Raw genomic sequence first — 19,613 nt, forward strand, 5'->3', positions numbered from 1 at the left:
GGAGAGATGCCTAAGGCATTAACTCTAAGTGGTACTTTCAGTAGGGATGTGCATGAGGGCATGTACATCAGAATAAGATGAGCCCTGGCAGTAAGGGATTGCACAATGATTTCCATAAACAGAATCTTACGCTTAGAGCCTTCCATCCTGCTGAACTCAAGTTTTCCATGTTTGGTCTCAGATAGAAGCAGAATTGCTCTAAATACTTTGGGAATCAAAGAACTGCTCCCATCTCAAATCCATCACCTGGGAGAGAAACAGGAGCCTAATTTCACCATGTTTGTTCTCTTCCAAGATTTACTTCAACATGTTGGTACTTTCTCTGTTTTTATCTTTATCTTCTGGTTCTTCATTTCAGAAAATATTCACTGAGGCAGGGTTTACTCTGTCTTCAGAAATACATAAGACTCATGACATAAGGTTGAAAGGCCCCAAGCAAAGGAAAGTATCAGTCACGCACATCAACTAAAGTCTTCCTTTCACAACCTGACATTATCTACCTAGGCTGAAATATAACCTGTGTTTCCTTCTATGCATTGGAAAGCAAAACAAAAGCTCAAGCATACACATTAAATAGCTATCAAGAGGAAAATCCATACTGTGCAAGTAACGGGTTCCTCTAAAAAAAGCATCTACAACAGCAAAATGCAGGAAATACCAGGCCCTTCCTTCAAATATCTACAGAAGAGGTTAAGGAATACAAAAGGAAATTAAAAAAAAAAAAAAGGAAAAAAGGAAAAAAGAAAAGGGAAGAAATATTAGCACACAACAGCACACACTAAGAGTGCAAAGTGTGTTAATTAGTATATTGTAATGACTTCTGACAGCTTCACTTAATGTCTTTTCATCATCATACTGTTTCAATTACGCATTCTCCACTTCACGCATTAAAACCAGCTTCACTATTATTTTTCACCTGCTGCTTCAGTATTAGGTTTGAGCACTTACGTCTTTCAAGAAAATCATTTTATTTTCCAGAAGTTAATCACTGATTCCCTCAGTAAACACTAGGGAAAAAAATTCCTCCGCTCTGTGAAAGCATAAAAGGAAAACAAAGGGAATGCTATAATGTGGGATGCTCTGTTACCTCCAATGCCCTGTGATCCACCATGCTTCACAAAGCCCTTGGTTAGGAGCCAGTCATGCAGCTCGGGGTTGGAGCACGTAAGTGCAGAAACCTGAAAGCTGGACGAACTTCCCCTGAACGCTGAAAGAATGATGAAGCGGCCTGGCTGTTTTAAACCATTAGCTCAGCTATTAAACATGAAAATAAGCATTAAAACAAATGACTGAAAGTTTGATCGACTCGCAATATAAATTAAAAGGCAAAGCTAGCTATTCTATTACTAATGACCTGCTGGGGAAATAGGTACCTTCCTTTTTCTTTAAGCTCGTGCCTTGAAGAATTACAAATAAGGGAATCCAGAATTAATTGATAAATGGGTCTAAGCCTTTCCAGTATTTTAACATGCTGGATTATTTCCTGTTCCCACTGAAACAGGGCATAATGAAGACCAACAGAGCACCTCGCTCCTCTCTATGAAAGGCCAAGCAGCACGCCACTATGACCAAGGCAAGCAGTGCCTGCCGGGGGCAGAATGTGAACACATTCAAGGAGCACAGCTCCTGGCAGATCTCTCTAGCTGCTCACAGAAGCGGGCTCTGACAAGAGACCTGAGACCTTACGAATGGGTCTCCTCCTACGCGTGCCTCTGAGCTCACTCTGGGGAGAGGCAGCAAGGGGAGGACTACCATTGCCTCTGGGAAACAATCTTTCCCATCCCAAACTTCATGGGACACACCCTATTCTCCAGTCATGGTATGGGTGGAAGATTTTTTTCCATGCACTCACAGATCGCTCTGTTCCAACAAGTTTGGTACATTCTCCCTCCAATCCACTCCTGAAAGGTGCCAAGAACTGGTAAAGCAAGTTGAGATTTTCCGCAGTGCTCTAGAGGTACCCAGAGCCTTGCAGGATCTGGTGGTCAGAAAACCACCACAGGCAGAGAAGTGTTACACAGGGCAAATAATTTGAATCATTTAATGATAGTTTACTGTACTTCAATTATACCCATACTTGGAACCACTTCACCACTCATTTTATAAAACAATCACTTAATAAGAAAACTCTGACACAGAGCCACAAAACAAACTCCTTAAAGTTTTCATGCAGCAACTCATTGCCCAGTTACTTCTCTTCCTTCTACATCTTGCTGAATTTAAATATTGAAATAGCATGGAGCTAAGAGGCAATGATTTGGCCTGAATTCCAAATCTGGCCAAAGTTCTAAATTCATCTTCTTCTCTACCCCTCTTCCCCCACAACATAATACTTCAAACCCTTAAAGTTTTTATGGCTATGGTGACACTCCCAGGACATAAAACTGTATACATGGAGTTTTAAGAGCAATATCTTTCATCAGGCAATGCACTGCATTTAGAAGTAGCAGCAACTTTTTTTTTTTTTTTTGAAAGGCATTTTAATGTTGGTAACAATCATTGATTGCTGGACTGAGCTTTCAGATCCAGGCACCTTTTAAGCAACACTCTTCAGGCTTCATGGTGCCTTTTTTTTTAACCTAAAGAATTATTTAGTGGCCAAATCTTCCCAGGTGCCTAGCACCCATGCACTTGTTCCACAGTCTCTCTGAAAAGGCATCTAGTAAGATCCTAAATCAGCAGCAGAGCGCTTAGAATTAGTATGTAGTAACAGATTTAGGCAATAAAGTTTTAAGCTACAGAAGCTTATTATTTCCATCTTTAAAATCTATTCCTGTAAGTGCAGCCACCTTCTAATTCAGAGCAGAAGATTTGAGATTTAAATGTAGGTTTCCTTCAAGTGAATTTAACACACAAAAAGTGACAGGAATTGGAATATGGCTCTTTTGTGATTTGAAGAAAAAGAAATGAAAGAATAGAAGCAGCAAACAAATTACAAGACCTGTCAACCTTGTTAGATATTGTGTTGAGAGCAGGAGGGATGAATGGAGACTTCCCACTTCTATGCCTATCACAAACAAATGAAAATATATGCATGGTTTTGAATAAGGTATTTAGGAAATGACAGATAACTCTTGGGAAGGTAAGTTTGCCTTCCTGCTGAGAAAATAACATATCTCAATAACACTACTTTCTTTCAAGTTCCTCAGGACATAGGGCAATTTTAATTTATTTTGACTGCTTATTCTGTGTTGACAATCTGAATTGGTAACCTCCAATATTCTACTGTAGGAAGCAGTCTTAAATGTGACAGCTCAATCTGTAAAGAAAAAATACCTTCAAAATTATACATCTCTTAACAAACCATCTTCTCCCAGCTATTCCAGCCTTAATTCCAGCATTCAAGCTTTGTGTTTGTTCTTCTCCACAAGGAGGGCATTTCATTCCAGAATGTTATCCTTTCCATAATTTTAGAATTACACACAGTAACCATGTGTCTGGGTAAGCCCAGAAAAAATGAGACACCACCCCCCCCCCCCAAAAAAAAAAAAAAAGGCGGCAAATTATTTGAATGACAGAAATAGCTATGCTCCATAAAGATCTGTGCTCATTTACGTACGTGAAAAATTCTTTCTCTAAAGATTTTCCTTATTGGAAGAACATGATCATATGCTATATGAGCATATGTAATTTTAGTGCTATCTACAATATCAAAATAGTTTACTCAGCACATTTAACTCTACAGTAACCAATTCAACACAAAGGGTACAAGCTAGAGAAAGAAAACCAATCTCTGCTTGCATAACTAAGGATCATCACTGCCACAACCTAAGCCATTGTTTTAAATTTCACAAGAAATTCTGCAAACTATATTAAACTCCTTAAAAGGCTTTCCAAGACAAAATTTTACACCCCCACTTTGTTCAGGTGCCTGAAGCAACATAAGAGGGGAAACTGAAATTTCTTTGTCTTAGAAGTTTCAAACAACAAGCACCTTTTCTCTCGAGGAAGAAGCTTTTTATTTTTGAATTGTTCCATTCCTTTCTCTAAGTAGAAAACGTGTACCCTACTATTTGCTCACTATTGTCAAGTAATCTGAAAAGTATAGAAATGTAAAATTAAAGCTCTAACAAAACTGACATAAGCTTCAAAAATCATTCCACATCATTTGAAGTTTCCTGCTTCACTAAGTTTTATTGTTCTCCAGTTTAGTTAATCTTCTGATATGTAAAGGTCATTGTTCCATGTATTTTGGAGGTTTATACTTATGCAGGAATGTAGGAATGGTTGTGTAGGTAACTCTGAAATCAATCCCATTAGGGGAAAAAAAGAGTAGATGCCAAGACTTCTCTCTTACAAAGATAAAATGTAAATGCTCCACAGAAAGTGAAAACAGCTCCTCAGGGAATTGTCAGGAACTGGGCAAAAGAGCAATGCAAACGTTCGCTAGTCAAGTAGAAACTTGAAGAAAGAAAACTGGGAGTGCTTGTGAGAGCAGAGCAGCATTGCCTGCATGGTGTGGTGATAGAGAAAGCCTATGCCTGGTTCACTGACCTTGCATGTTGATGTAATGTCAATAGGAAAGAGGGAAATAAATAAAGAAAAGGAAATAGATAAAAATCTGTACATATAAAGTGTATCCCTTTTATTCCTTAGTTTTTAGTACATTCCACGAGTCTTCAGAAACATCAGGATAAGCCAGCTACTAATGCAGGGCAAAGTGCTGTCAGTTTTCAAGCTGACTTGACTGAGTTTACCAAGGACGTGAGGGAGAAACAGAGTTTAACAACACCTCTCACTGCTCCTAAAAAGAGAGCTACCTCAATAGGAACCATAATTTAACCTTCATTCCTTTGGAAAGCTTTTCTCAAGAAAACACATTAAAGTGAAGAAGGAAAACCCATTTGCTCTTCTCTTTATCAGCTTATTAGTTAAGATTGAATTTTCCATACATTACAAATATGTTTGGAATGCAGATCCCAATAAATGACGTATGACTGATATTCAGGAAAAAAACACACAGTAGGATGCATCAATGATCCACCTCAATTCCCTTTACATTTTTAAATTTTAATATCATTTAACAAAATATGAAAATGTTAAAGAGTGTTCATCTGGAAGAGGAAAACAGAAGGATAAATATATCACAGTCTCTTTAATCCAAATATTTTCTTTAAAATAAATTCCATTTTCAAGCTTCATTTGCAATCTCATTTGCACAGAGTTGCCAATCCTGATTAGCCCAAATGAGCTCCCTAAACATGAAGGTGAAATCTCCCAGACAGCGATATAGCAGGAGATTAGAACACCTGCAGACATCCACTCTGCCACAAGAGACTTTCTTTTTACTTGGAATTACCCTCAAATGAATACCTTCAAACATAAATGTACAAAAGAAAGGATCTCACAATCCCTGGTTGCACAGAAACCTCGCATTTTAAAGACTGAAGAAACGCATGCCGTTTCAGACTAAAAGCTAAGAAACAAAGAAGTCTCTCTAGCTTTCAAAAACTATGATCACTGAAAAAGGGAGAAAAGCATGATTTGTACCAAAGTCTCAAGACACTTTTAATAGGATAAGTAGCATGAGTGATATTACAGTATGCAAGGTAAGGAAATACTTGTTCAGAACACCAGTTGAACACTTAATTCTCAATGAAGACCGCCAACTCAAGCATCTGAAAGCATGTGTTGTTGTTGTTGGTTGTTTTTTTTTAAATGAAACTGATAATTTCATGGATACTGTGCATATTGTAAGACTTACAGCAGATAAAAGTCATCCCATGAGAGTAACAAATGCCTTAATAAAGAAGGATTTTCTTACCCAGCAAATCATCATCACATGCCATCTACTCCTGTTGATTATGGCATTTATTTGGTCAAGTATTCACAAGTTAAAACTCTGTGTGTTTAATCACAGAGTCTGGCCTGTTATAAAGCATTATGTCTTAAGACTGTATTTGATCAGAAGGCAAGCACAGACTAGTTCCTGCAATTTTGAGAAATTGCAATCAGACATTTCTCAACATCTAATAAAAAGGAAGCAGAAGAAATACATTTTAAAATGTGTTTGGTTTATTCAATGATATACAAACAATGGTTTAAGAGTTGAGACTGTTAACAATGAAGGGGTATTCCCCATATGTATAGAAAAAAGCACTGCATATACCACGTGCCTTACCTCTTTGTACTGTATAACCTCATGCGATAAAAAGCAATGTCAATCACATTTGTAATGCATATATTAAAATAAGGTACATAACCAAGACAAAAATGAAGTATCTTTAGTTATTTTTACTCCAATTTTATTGTGAATTAACTGCAGTCTGAATTAATGTTTTGGTTGAGATGAGCAAGGAATACATCCAGAATAATTGGAAATGCTTTGGTGTAGTTACACAGATACCTGATGTATGTGGACAGTTTTCTTTTTGTTTGTTTTGTTTGTTTTGACAGTTATTTCAATCTTCCCATAGCCTAAGCTCAGATACTACTCTTAATGTTGATAGGAATGAACCATCAATCTTAATAAAAACCAGCTGGACTTTAATGAAATCCGAGATTTAGACCCAACTTTGTACTCAAGAGGAAGTGTTCCTTTCATTACATGCCATAAAGAAAGAGAGGAAAACACTAAAATCAAGGAGGAGTTCACATCAAACAGAAACAAGCTGGACAACGAATGGAAAATTAAAAAACAGCCAAGCAAGGCTGAAGGATAGCTGGGAAAACACTAAAATGGTCGAGGATGCTCTGTCAGTCTCTGAAAAGATACACTGAACATATGGAGATCACCACTAACAGTGACTGACCAAGAAAGTGCTGTGAGGGAGGGATGTTTGAAGAAGTATGAAAACACAGGGGTATGGATAACATACTTGCCAGACACAGCATTTAGATAAGAGATGCTATAGTGAAATCTGTTACTCTTATGCCTGCCATTTTGTCAATTTGGAGGTTAAAGGTGAAAAATATAACGGATGATGGGCTTGGAACCAAATCACAGCTCCTGCTGTTGGGCATCCAACTACTGTAAGCAAATAGAGCTGTTTTTATTTTTTAAAACAATGGTAGGTAAATACATTGTTTTCCAAACATCAACAGCACACCTCCATGACAATTTCTCCAATAAAATACACATTAATCTAAATGAGCATTTGCACTAGTTTTTATTAAGGATAGCCTGGAGCTAATAGTTAAATTAAGGCTCAGTATCAAAGACACACACTAAATTCCTCTACCATAGGCAGGGAGATATCTTTGTCAGGTTGGATAATGTGGAGAAGTGAGGAAGGTGTGGGAACAGAACAACCACATGAACCACATGTGGCCAAAAATGGCACTAGCAAAAGGTGACAGCCTTAGAGGCATTTGTTTCAGAGCAGGGTTCAGTGCAACTGGCCCTACCCAAAGCTTTCCTAGTTTTAAAGCCACTGAATCAACCCCTTAAAGACTGGGCAGATTAGGAAACAAGACAGTGACTTACCACACCTGCATCTAATACAAATCCCCTTTTATTTAATGAACTAAGATTCTTATGAGGACCTAGATTTGATAAAGGTTACAGAGCCTTTTGCTTATACACTTCTGCTTCAAATCCAACCCTGAGAGCCAGTGACAGAAAATCATTACCAACTGATGCCTGTTCAGTGGATTATCTGAAATGCACTGATACTTTCAAATTCAAGGAATACTTTTTAAGCACAGAATATTCCAAAAACTGAGCAAAATATTTTCCTTTCTCCTTAAAAAAAAAAAAAAAAAAAGTCAACCTAAGTCAGACTTGGAAATTTTCCCTTTCCTATCATGCCACTGCACATGTCTGATGTGGGTTACACGCAGGGTTTTGTTTTTATTATTATTTTATTTTTAAACAGGTGCTTCAAGTCTGCACCCCTGCAGGCATGAGCACAGCTCTGAGTGGTCTGGGGGAAGAAAGGAAACGGCAGGCAAAGGAGCTCTGCAGCTACGACATCTTCCTACAGCACAGGAGCACACAACACCAGACAGCACTGCTGTGTGTGAAAAGGCCGAAGACCCCGAAGCTCTTTGCTGTATGACGGGAGGGCTTGTCCCACCTTAGAGAATTTTCTCCAGGTCATGCTGTGCCTGCCATACAGGGGATTTATGCATTTTTGCTGTCCTAGATTCTTATTCATAATCATTTGGCCCCTAAAAAATTGTTACTGAAAAAAAAAGGACCAAGACAAGTCTCCTCACATTTTTGGACTCACCCTCTATGCATGATCACAAGAGATCCCCTGACCCATGAACTAACTGCTCTTTTTGATAAACCATCTGGTGGAAAAGCTAAATAAAGCATTGTCTAAAATCAACAACAACAGGACAGGGAAAGAATAAGATGAAATCTGACTGATTTTAGAGATTATAAAGTGTTAAAAACTGCATTAATTTGACAAAAAGTGTCTGGGGAACTTACATACTTGTATATTTTATTTTCTTTTTTTTTAAGAGAGAAAAACCTAGATATCCCAATTGCATAATTAAAGTTCCACAATGAAAGAAGACTCACGGATCTGTAGCTTCAACAGGACATGTGAGCATCTGTCAGGATCACAGACCTCCGACACGGATCTTCTGCCTGTTCTCCGGCGCCTTTGAATTCCCCATGGGGGTAAACTTGCATGCAGGTTTTCTTGATTTCCACCCTAATTATTCCTGTGGTGGCTCAGTGGCATTTCAGTTGATCAAACAGGATTTGGATTTCCTATAACTTCGCAGTACGGGGTGCCCTGTAGCAAACCCAACAAAGAGCAGGACAGGCCAGTGCCATGCTACAGCTAATTCAACTCACGGGCATGAGATGGTGAGGAAGGCAAGGACAATACTGAAACCATTTTTGTCATAACCACTATAAAAATGTTAACCGAATAGGGTTTTTCTGTTGTTCTGTTTTGTTTTGTTTTTCCTGATTGTTGTTGTTGTCTTATTTTTCCATTTGTAATCCATAGGGATATATCAGTCTTGGCTAAAACCAATTTTTGTGTTGAATGTAGCCTCCATTTATGTATGGTCCCAAAGCAATACAGATCCTTGAACAGTAAATCAGAAGAAGAGGAGAAGTTTTACGGCCTGCAAAAATCCTGCAGTAATGGGTGATTCTGGCAGTGATGGAGAGATGGTTTTATTTTACTTTTTTTTAAGTTCTGGCAAATCTTTCAAAGACAAAATTCATTTTCTGAAGTTGTCTTTCATTGCCAAATATAAGATTCTGATTTAAAATGACTTGCTTTGTGCCTTTGTTTATGTTCACTCTGTAAACTGAAAGAAATCCAACAATATTCATGGCTCCCCAGTCAATTTTGCATTAACTTCACTTTCAGCTTCTCATGAATAAGGCTTTATTACAACAAATTAATTTTAAATGAACATTCTTCCCTGGAAACATTTCTGCTCCATTTTGAGAAAAAGTTGTTTTAAACAAGATTACACCTTTGACAGGATTACACCTGACACAAATGCAATCTTTTATGTGAATGAATTGTGATTTTCAGAACTGCAGGCTTTCAGAGCGTATTATATTACGTTATTTTGCTATCCATGACACCTCTCAATGTCTCAGGGGGGTTTTCCCTCTCTGCTTCATGTAACATCTGTGGAGTTCCCCCCGTTCTGTGGAGAGAATAAAAAATGAATAATGTGGTTGTTAAAACACCGAGTTTCAATGAGAAACTGTTTCCTCCTTCGTGTTCATGGGTATGTCAAACAGTTCAGAGTCTTGATGACCTGCTGTTTATAGCTTGCAGGCTATGAGAAATTAAACAATATTCTTACTGTATTCTTACTTTCTAAAAAGCAACTCATGTATTTTAATTCTAACATGAAGACTGTATAAAATTATACTGAAAGCATAGTAAGGAAGTTACAAAAAGATAAATGTGATCCAGACAGACACAAATATAATTAGATATCAAAAGGGGTTATTTTTAGTGTAGCAAAACATTTTGCATTTATGAATTTACTTATTTATAAGCCTGGAGAGGCCTTGGAAACTTACCAAGTATTTTTATTGAAAACTAAATAGGAAGCTTACTTAGCAGTGTGCAGTGATGTATCATACACACTCTCTTTTGGCCACGTAAAGACAAAAAAATGGTCAGACATTTCTCTGTCCATCTAGTAGATCGGTCAAAAATATAACAGAATTCAGACCACTGTGTCTGAGCTTAGAGGGAACTCACTTGCCAAGGAGACAGAAGAGATATTTGTAGCATGACAAATAGCTACCAGGAGTATGTAAAGAAGATGTAATTCAAAGTTGGTGTCAGTTGTTTAATTAACACTTTCTTCTGGCTTCTTACTGTGTAAATTATATTATACAAATTACACTCACCCAACAAACCAGCATGTGGGCAGAAGCAGCTGTAAAAAAAGTTTTCAGTGAAAGTACTGTACCTTGCATTAATACACTTTCTTCATAAACCTGGTCCTAGGACTGTAACATTTGCAAGCCACAGAAAGTTGTAAATGTTCTGCAACATTGATGATGCAAGTGCACAGAAAATACAGACACATACATAGATGTACAGATGTATAGCTACAGAAACATATAGCAAGATCATTGTATCCCCCTGCTAGGCTGTCCTTATATTTGTAAAAAGGTACAACATCAAGAATGCTAACTTAAGAATTTCCATAAACATTATCAAAAACTTACAAATAGCAAAGAAGGAAGCAAGATTCTGAGAAGTCTAAGAAATGGAGAAATAAAACTAACATATCCTCTTCAACCTGTACTAAATATTTCAAACAAAAAACAAAAACAAGAATCAGTGTGTGAAAATGTTGTAGAGGAAAGGGGGATGCTATGAAAATGCTAAAAATCAAACAAAGAAACAAAAAATAGGAAGCTAAGTTTGCTTTAAAAAATCCCTGTGATTCAGATCCCCATACTCAAATACAAAACATCCTGGATGAAAGTATATTTTCACCTGCAGTGAAACGGCATCTATAGCATGTAAAATGATGCCTTTTTTTTTTTTTATGACTATCTGGTTAATCAGTATTTAGACTACTCACTGCAGCAATTAAAATGATATTTATGCCCTGCAGTCTCACACCTGATGTCTTCCTCCTGAAGAGAAATGTTTCAAATGTTTGACCGCAATTTTGACAAACTAATGGTCACTAAAGCATGTTTTGGTCTGTGCACTGAGTTTATGCAAAACAGCCTCAGGATTCCTCTCTGCTGGGTGAAACAAGGACCTTTTAAAAACCATTGCACGTAACCTTCCCATCCTATCCACTTTAGACTGACTGAAAGGAATTATATTATAGGTAAAGAACTCCTCTTGAAACAATCCAACTTTTCCTCTGGAAGATCCATTCAAGAATACAATCAAAAAAAAATATAGAACGAGCAGCTTTCAACTTCAAGTTAACAAGCTTTGAGAATGAATGAAGCATCAATAATAACAATAAAAACAAAATCAGAGCACCTTTCATTCCTCTGATACTACTTTTGCTTTATTTCAAAATAGTAGAATGGAAATAGCTGTGTCCTTACTTATTACCTATGATTTGATTATTTCCATTTGCAAATAATGTCGTATTTTTGTCTGAGAAATATGCAGACAGCACAAAAAGGAATACTATACTTTGCTCAAGAGAAACAAAATTAGGCTGTACTGTTTTTAAAACATTCCAGCTACAATAACACAATTATAATTAATCTGAAGAAATGATATGAAGTTAATGACCTCTGAGAGGCTACAATTTTAAACCTTTTTCCTACCCCAGGGAGATGGAGGATCAGCAGTTAGTGTTCCAATTCAAGCCCCGAGCCTGTGCCAACATATTTTATAAGCTAAACCCAGGTTTGGGAGACAGGCTGCATATTTTTCAGAGACTAAACCAGCATAAATCACAAAGTGCCAGCACACTATGAGGTTAATGTTGTGTTTTACTACAGTAAGCAATTTCTATCACCATTTAAAATGAGACAAGCAAAATTCAGGCAGACAAAATCTCATGCATCAAAGATTAATTTTTCAAGTACTGAGTGTAGGCTTTGGCTACTGAGGGAACATATTAGAGTGGGAGCAGCAGCAAGCACTGCAGTTAAAGGAGCATAAACATCTCCATTATAACCCTTCTCCTTGTCAGCTGACTGTAACTATCAGAAAAATTGTTTATTTTTCTGCTACGCATTTGACTTTTTATTATTATTTGGGTAAAAAGGATCAACTATGTCCAAGTATAGAGGAAATAAAATATATCAGCGCCAAAATGTCTGAGGAATGACTACCAGCCACTAGTGTGGTAAGGCAAGTTCCAGTGAAAATTATTTTTGACTGAAAGAAGAGACATTTAAACAGCACCTTACAAATAAATTAAGCATTAGGAGTCTGTTTTCACCTTGTAAGCTGCTCTCTGTTTCATTGATGGGGTCTCCTGAAGGTGAACCCAAGCCCCGTGGAGGTTGGCGCCAGGGAGCTGCGGTACAAAACTGGGTGGGCTCCCAGCATCGCCATGACATGCTCTGTTCTGTGATCACTTTCAGTAACACCAAGAACTAAACTTATTCCAAAATAGTACGTGTCCAGAGCTACAGAAATAAGGCCGAGAGGGAAGCTCACAGCATCAGGTTTCTGCTGCCCGCCATTACATGATATTGGCACACACGTTATAAGCCAATGGTGGACCCAGCTACTGAGCAAACAGTTCAGTCCTCTAATTTTATCTGTGCCCACTCCTGCCCCAGAGTTCAGTGTTCACTGACAGAACTGTAGCAACCTATGCCCAGAAGAAGACAATTTAGATTTAGCAGAAAGGATCAATAGTAAAACCTTTCCTTCAGCCACAATGCATACATTTGTTAACTGAACAATTTGATGTGAAATTAGGGTTTCCAACATTACGTGCAGTAGGTTAACCACAGCATGACACTACATAGAGCGCTAACAAATGCGCACCGGCCCATTCACGGATTAAATTTTAAAGAAGCTATCCATTAAAAACTGTACATGATCTAGGCTCAAATCCAAGGCTAAGACTGTATACTCTCATGATGGAAGTTTCTTGCTGATTCATATCCATACTTTTCAACTGGTAGCTACAGAACTTGTCCCTTTTCTATCCAAACTGATGGCAGACTGAGGACTTGGAAGAGGAGATGCTTGAACTGTATGAAGTTCAACAAGGCCAAGTGCCGGGTCCTGCACCTGGGGCGCAACAACCCCAAGCAGAGCTACAGGCTGGGAGGTGAGTGGTTAGAAAGCTGCCTGGCCGAGAAGGACCTGGGAATACTGGTTGATAGTCAGCTGAATATGAGCCAGCAGTGTGCGCAGGTGGCCAAGAAGGCCAACAGCATCCTGGCTTGTATAAGAAGCAGTGTGGCCAGCAGGTCTAGGGAGGTGATTGTCCCCCTGTACTCGGCTCTGGTGAGGCCGCACCTCGAGTACTGTGTTCAGTTTTGGGCCTCTCGCTACAAGAAGGACATGGACGTGCTTGAGAGAGTCCAGAGAAGGGCGACGACGCTGGTGAGGGGTCTGGAGAACAAGTCTTACGAGGAGCGGCTGAGGGAGCTGGGGTTGTTCAGCCTGGAGAAGAGGAGGCTCAGGGCAGACCTCATCGCTCCCTATAGGTACCTTAAAGGAGGCTGTAGAGAGGTGGGGGTTGGTCTATTCTCCCATGTGCCTGGTGGCAGGACGAGGGGGAATGGGCTAAAGTTGCGCCAGAGGAGGTTTAGGTTGGATATTAGGAAGAACTTCTTTACTGAAAGGGTTGTTAGGCATTGGAATGGGCTGCCCAGGGAAGTGGTTGAGTCGCCATCCCTGGAGGTCTTTAAAAGACGTTTAGATGTAGTCCTTAGTGATATGGTTTAGTGGAGGTCTTGTTAGTGTTAGGACAGAGGTTGGACTAGATGATCTTGGAAGTCTCTTCCAACCTAGACGATTCTGTGATTCTGTGATTTAGTCAAAGTTGATAACTATATTCCCGATGAATGTATCTCTCCCTCTGTGTGTGAGTGTGTGTATATACAGAAGGGAGAGACAAGCCATTGAGCTTTACAATATACCATTAAATTCTCTAAAATCTAAATAGGTTCTAGGACTGAAGAAGTAATCGTTAACGTTTCCCTTCCAACACATTTACAGCATATGCAATGTATCCTAATGTTAATGGCAAATATAGCAGGTCATTAAGATGACTGGAACCAATTAGACCAAATTAAAACACAATAAAGACATCACTGCACTTACTTTCAAAATCATTATAAAATACATAAACTGAGCTTGTAGAAATACCTTTGAAAACCAGACTCAACTCAGAAGAAAAAAAAAAGCACAAATACATAGCAAGTGGTTTTGCTAATAATAAAAAAAAAGTCTAAACAACAAAAATATCGCTCAACGAGAAGTGGTCTTGGACCTTTGATTATTAAGAACTTGCTTTGCCTTATTTTCAATTTTGATGTACATAAGCAAAGATAAAGATTTTACTAAAAATGGGTATCAAACAGCTGCTTCAGGAACTACCTTTCTAGAGCTTTTTTGGGCTAAACCTTTTTTTCGGCAAGTGTCACACAGTATGGGCACAATGGTGAAAATAATGTGATGTTACTCAGCTAAGGCAAAAAGTATAAAGACATCGCTCCTTGAAAAAAATCCTAACATTTAAGAAGCTTCGATTATATTCATGATTGTGTCACCCTCTGCTTATCAGTAGTCTCTTTCACCTGAAATTTCATCGAACTTCAGTCTAGTTATGCATTCGGTGGCACACCTGTTTTCACTGAACTACTGAAAAGCAATGGTGGGTAAAGATCAAGGACCTTAACTAGCAGGGAAATATTATCCAACTTAGTTGTCTCCAAGCAATTCTCTCTCTTGTCTGGCCACGTGTTCGTCACTTTTAATGCCTTCCTTTTCAATTCACAGACTTAATTTTAAATTCCCTTAACAAGCTCTTTCAAAAAACAAATTAAAAAAAAATCATGCAAAGATAATGTTTTTTTCTGCACATCATAACCACACAGAAGAACGTATCTTTCTAACTGTTGCACATCAAAAATTTAGAATCATTTGAAGAAAATTTTATATATTATTAAATCAAACAAGGGTTTGAAAGTAAGCAAAGTTATTTATGGAATCCCATGAATTTGTATAATATGTTTAAATGCTGTGCTCCATTTTTGCAACTGATCACCTTTGGAGTACAGTACTTGGAGTTCCATTGCTGCCTAATCAACCTTTTAATTTCAGATCTAGAAGCAGTCTCCAAGCAAACACAGGGAGACTTAAATTCTCTACCTTTACAGCCTTACTTTAAAATAATACCTTCTAAAGGTTCATCTTTTAAACACTGAAACTTATGCCTATATAACAGTAGCGCATTTTTAATCTCTACTTTTAATCTCCACTTTCTAATCTGATTAAACAAATCGAAAGGCTGATTCTTCCTACTGTGTTTAATACTAGCTCTCCCACTAACTACTTATTTCACAGCAGGAATTGTCTTTGAGAGCACATGCACATTATTACTCCAGATTGATCCACACAGTGACTTTGGACCAGGAGACTGTGCTATATATGGCATTTCCCAATGGACATTGCTTGTAGCACTCAAAATATCAAACAGAAAAATTTGTTCAGAATACTAAAGCTTTATTAACAACATAAAACAATGAAACTGCCTAGCATATCCAGTAAGGTGCTTGCACTGAAAGTCAAACTTTCAGATTTAATTTACCAGTCATTGGCTCTGTCCCATATTAGAGGCCATAACATTTTATTTTCCTAGGTTTGGGGGTTTTATTATCAAACATTTTCCATAAAAAGAAAGAAAAGATTACAAGAAATATTAACAACAGGAGAAAGTTATTTTGGGTGGCCCTTTCTTGCCAAGGACAGGGTACCACTTACCTGTTTTGGATGTTGTTACCATGTCTTCAATTGGTTTTAAACCCATTTAACACCTTGTAGAATGGGACTGTATTTTTTAATGTGTTCTGACAGGCTCTTTTTTATGGCAGACATCTACAAGCAGGTAACAAGCCATGAGGCTGTTATGGACCCTTGGCTCCAGCTATAAACACAATTCACATTCAGACCATTTTCTGCCAGTAGAGCCAACTGAGACTATTAATCAAATGAGAAAGAAAACAAGCATTTGTAGAGCTTGACACAGATACTGTTCATCTGCTATCGATGATATCAGAGCACTGCTCAATGTTTGAGGACCAGTTGTACAATATTAACAATGAACTTTTCTTTAAAAAGAACAACAGTATGAAGTACAAAAGTTAAGTAACTGACGACTGGTCTGGGAGAGCATTAAAGGAAAATATCTGTGCAAAAAGCGGTGCCTTTTCAACCCACCCTCTGACATGCTATGAAAACTTGGGTGCCTGCATAGGTGTTTGCTGAAAAACAATAGAAGACATCAACTGAATTATGTATTCAGCAAATAACTCAGTTGGCATTTGGGGGGCTTTGTGTAGGCTTTTGCAGCACAGAAGGCAGATGGTGATTACACTTACTTCTGTAAAACTGTACTGAGCATTACATTAACTGGTAATTAGAAATTTCATTTTGATCTCACCTCTATTTTCATATAGACTATTTTTTGGCTTTCAAAAATGTATCTTGAAAAGTTCATAGAGCAACACCTCTAGGCTATAGCCATGTTAATTTTGGTCTGTTCACACCACTAGCATGAAAAGATGAGAAAAATATGAACTATTTTATGTATTCTCTCCCTAAGCATTTACTGTTACTTGTGTACTTCACAGACTGATCTCTGACTCAGATTCAACTACTAGAACAAAACACAGAAGGCTAGCCTATGCCATCAGTCTTTGCATTTTTCAGTCACTTTTGTTTTGTTTTTTTTTTTCCATTTCTGAAGAAATCCTTTATCACACCTGTTCTTATTTAGGAATAAGAATAACAACTTCTTAAGTAAATACAGCAAAGTATACAATAAAAATGCAATAGATCATAAAGCAGATTGCCAGTATTTTTATTTACCAACTACCAGTTTCCTAGCAAAGCATACCTTCCTTCAAATGCCAAATTTAATTCCAGCTTCCTCCGAGTTGTCTATAAGACTACACAATATGCTGTATGATCTTTGAATACTAATTCTTCTATAACACAGAGTTTTCAGTTTAAGATGAAGTCCTGCATCATACAGCACTTGTGCAGGCTGCTCTGTCCCGGAGCAGCTTTGCTGAATTCAGCAAACTGCTTCCAAGCAAAACATTCCAAGATCAAGAACTAGAGATGGGGAAATCCCAGGGGTAGGAAATATGATTGGAACATTTACTATTTGGTTAAATAAATAAAAAAAAATAACAATTCATCACAGTTGGAAAAACATTTCACATTTAATATTATTCATCCAACCACAATCACAAGAAGACCTGAGACAACAAAATAATCATTACACTACTCTAACTGTTAATGGATTATTGTAGTTGGCCTCGGGTATACAAACAGGTAGGTGAAGAGCAAACTCATTGTAAAAGCTGGCAGCTACTCATTCGCCTATGACTTCAAACAAATTGCTGACACGCACAATTGCATCATAGCCCACCTGGATGGGAAAACCCAGGCCTTCTGTCATATTGCAGCTTCATTGCAAAAATCAGATGTAAAAGACTTAAATTGTCATACTGTTATGGCAAAGTGACACAGAGTGACAAAAGATATCAAGTGGCTCTACAGCTCTTTAAAACATGAAAACAGTCTCAACTGTTTGATCACTTCCAGATGAACGGTCTACAAGGTACAGTAATTGAATGAGCCCACAACCAAAAGCTTCTAAAGGGAAGAGCAAAAGAAAACAACAGTTGATGAACACAAATACGTTTCAAGGAAAAAAAATCTAAAAAGCCAAGAGTACCTAATTCTCAGACTCTGCATGTAAACTGTACATTTCCCTCCGTTAGCCTGTTTGCCAGTTAATGTATCCTTTCTCCATCTCGTGTGATGCATGATCAAATACAAATAGATGCATCTTGGATGCAATTTCAATTTCTAAGAATATCGATTAAGCAGAATATTGGCTTTTCTCTGCAGGTGGTTACAGGTTTTATTTCAAACTGCAAGTGATAATGGGTTTTCTCATTGTTTTGTTTATCATTTCTATATAAAGAACAAAACAAAATTTTCCCTACAGTCTTCAAGCAGGATCCCATTCTACAAACCTAACTAAAGCAAGACACATTAAACTGCTATAAAACTTTAAGGGAAGCCATGCCTCAGCCATGACTCTCTCTTTCAAATGCAGTTCAGTGCTTGTTGCTTTGGTACCTTGCATTTAGTTTCTCTCATTAAAATACATGGGAGGTATTATGCACCCATGGATGAGCAACTTTCTTAGCCTCCCAAGGTTTATTTATTTATTTATTTGTATTTTTTTTAAAGAAGAATTAAATCGCAAAAATCCACAGCAGATTATCTACTGTCAGTAGTTATTTGATAATTTTATCCATTTTATAGGAATTTGGTAAAGATTTTGATCATATAAGGAAAAAAAAAACATATAACTACCACGTTGGATCTTCCACAGCAACGTCCCTGATCTGAAGCGAAATTTACCAGAGAACAGATCTAAATACATTTGAATGAGGCATGTTCCTAGTGCAGATTGCATATTAAAAAAACCAGAGCTTCAGTTCTAGTTATATGCTGTTTGTAATGCTTTCTTGATATTTGTATCATCGTTTCTTAACATACTTTTCTAGTAAGATCCAAACTTGAAGAGATTTCCTACATTTGATTCTTACATAACAGACTGTCCAACCAACATGCTGTCAACATGTTAATTTTTTCCAAGACCAGCTCAACAACTGTGCAACAAGGTGAAATAGCCTTCTTCCTATTTTAAATAAGGAATTTTGGCAATTCCACTTTGAAAGTGCAAAAACATTCCAGCACCGAGCTGCACTCCGCCGAAAGCTAAAGTGTAACAGATGCCTTCACAGTAATTGCCAATCAGCCTCTACATAGCAACTGAAAACACAATACATCACTTTGATCTCCTCAGCTCTCAAAGTATTCACAATCAAGGAATCTGCATGACGAATATGAAATATGCAACATTTCCAAAAACTGTCTCCATGGAACTTAAATATGATAATGTATATTTTGTTCATACTTCTTAAAGCATTTCAAATCCTTTATTATGCATACGAAAGGATATGTTTTAGCTTGCAAAAAAAGTAAACATGAAAGATGCTTTATGTTTTCAAGATATGTAAGTTTTCATCAGATAACATAGGTGAAATAATCACTTAGAAAAGCCTGAATTGCTTTGAGGGGAAGGCATTATTACAGAACACGCTTAATTAAGTCCCGCTGCTAATTTTGTAAAATGAATACCTTGTTGAATTAGACTACCGGGAAATAAAGCATGCACACCATCTCCACGTGCTTAAAACAAAAAGGAAATGCTGAGAAGGAGTCGACTTACATTTTGCAGGTAGTTCGTATCCACACGTAATTTTTGCTTGTCCAGTCTCGCAGCCACTCAGGTTGCGGCATTCAGCAACTAAACAGGGCCCAGCAGCTCTGTGTATACAGCCATCCACTACAAGCAGAAATTTTGTTTATTAAAAGCCAGTCTTTATGTTGTACTCAAACAAATGTATGGCCATAAACAATTACTGCTCATTTTTAAATGCAGAGACCTACAGATCTATA

At 37.6% G+C, this 19,613-nt stretch overlaps 1 protein-coding gene across 2 annotated transcripts in view; it reads right to left on the minus strand.

The window, feature by feature from the left end:
- Window positions 1-19,613, minus strand: part of MACROD2 (mono-ADP ribosylhydrolase 2) — an 861,356-nt gene that overhangs the window by 582,644 nt on the left and 259,099 nt on the right. For both annotated transcript variants that reach the window (XM_035553017.1, XM_035553016.1), the window contains exon 5: window positions 19,384-19,500. In XM_035553017.1, coding sequence (XP_035408910.1) covers window positions 19,384-19,500 — 117 coding nt within the window. The remainder of the gene's footprint in view (window positions 1-19,383; window positions 19,501-19,613) is intronic.

The sequence above is a fragment of the Cygnus atratus genome, chromosome 3 (assembly GCF_013377495.2).
Source record: "Cygnus atratus isolate AKBS03 ecotype Queensland, Australia chromosome 3, CAtr_DNAZoo_HiC_assembly, whole genome shotgun sequence".
NCBI lineage: Eukaryota > Metazoa > Chordata > Aves > Anseriformes > Anatidae > Cygnus > Cygnus atratus.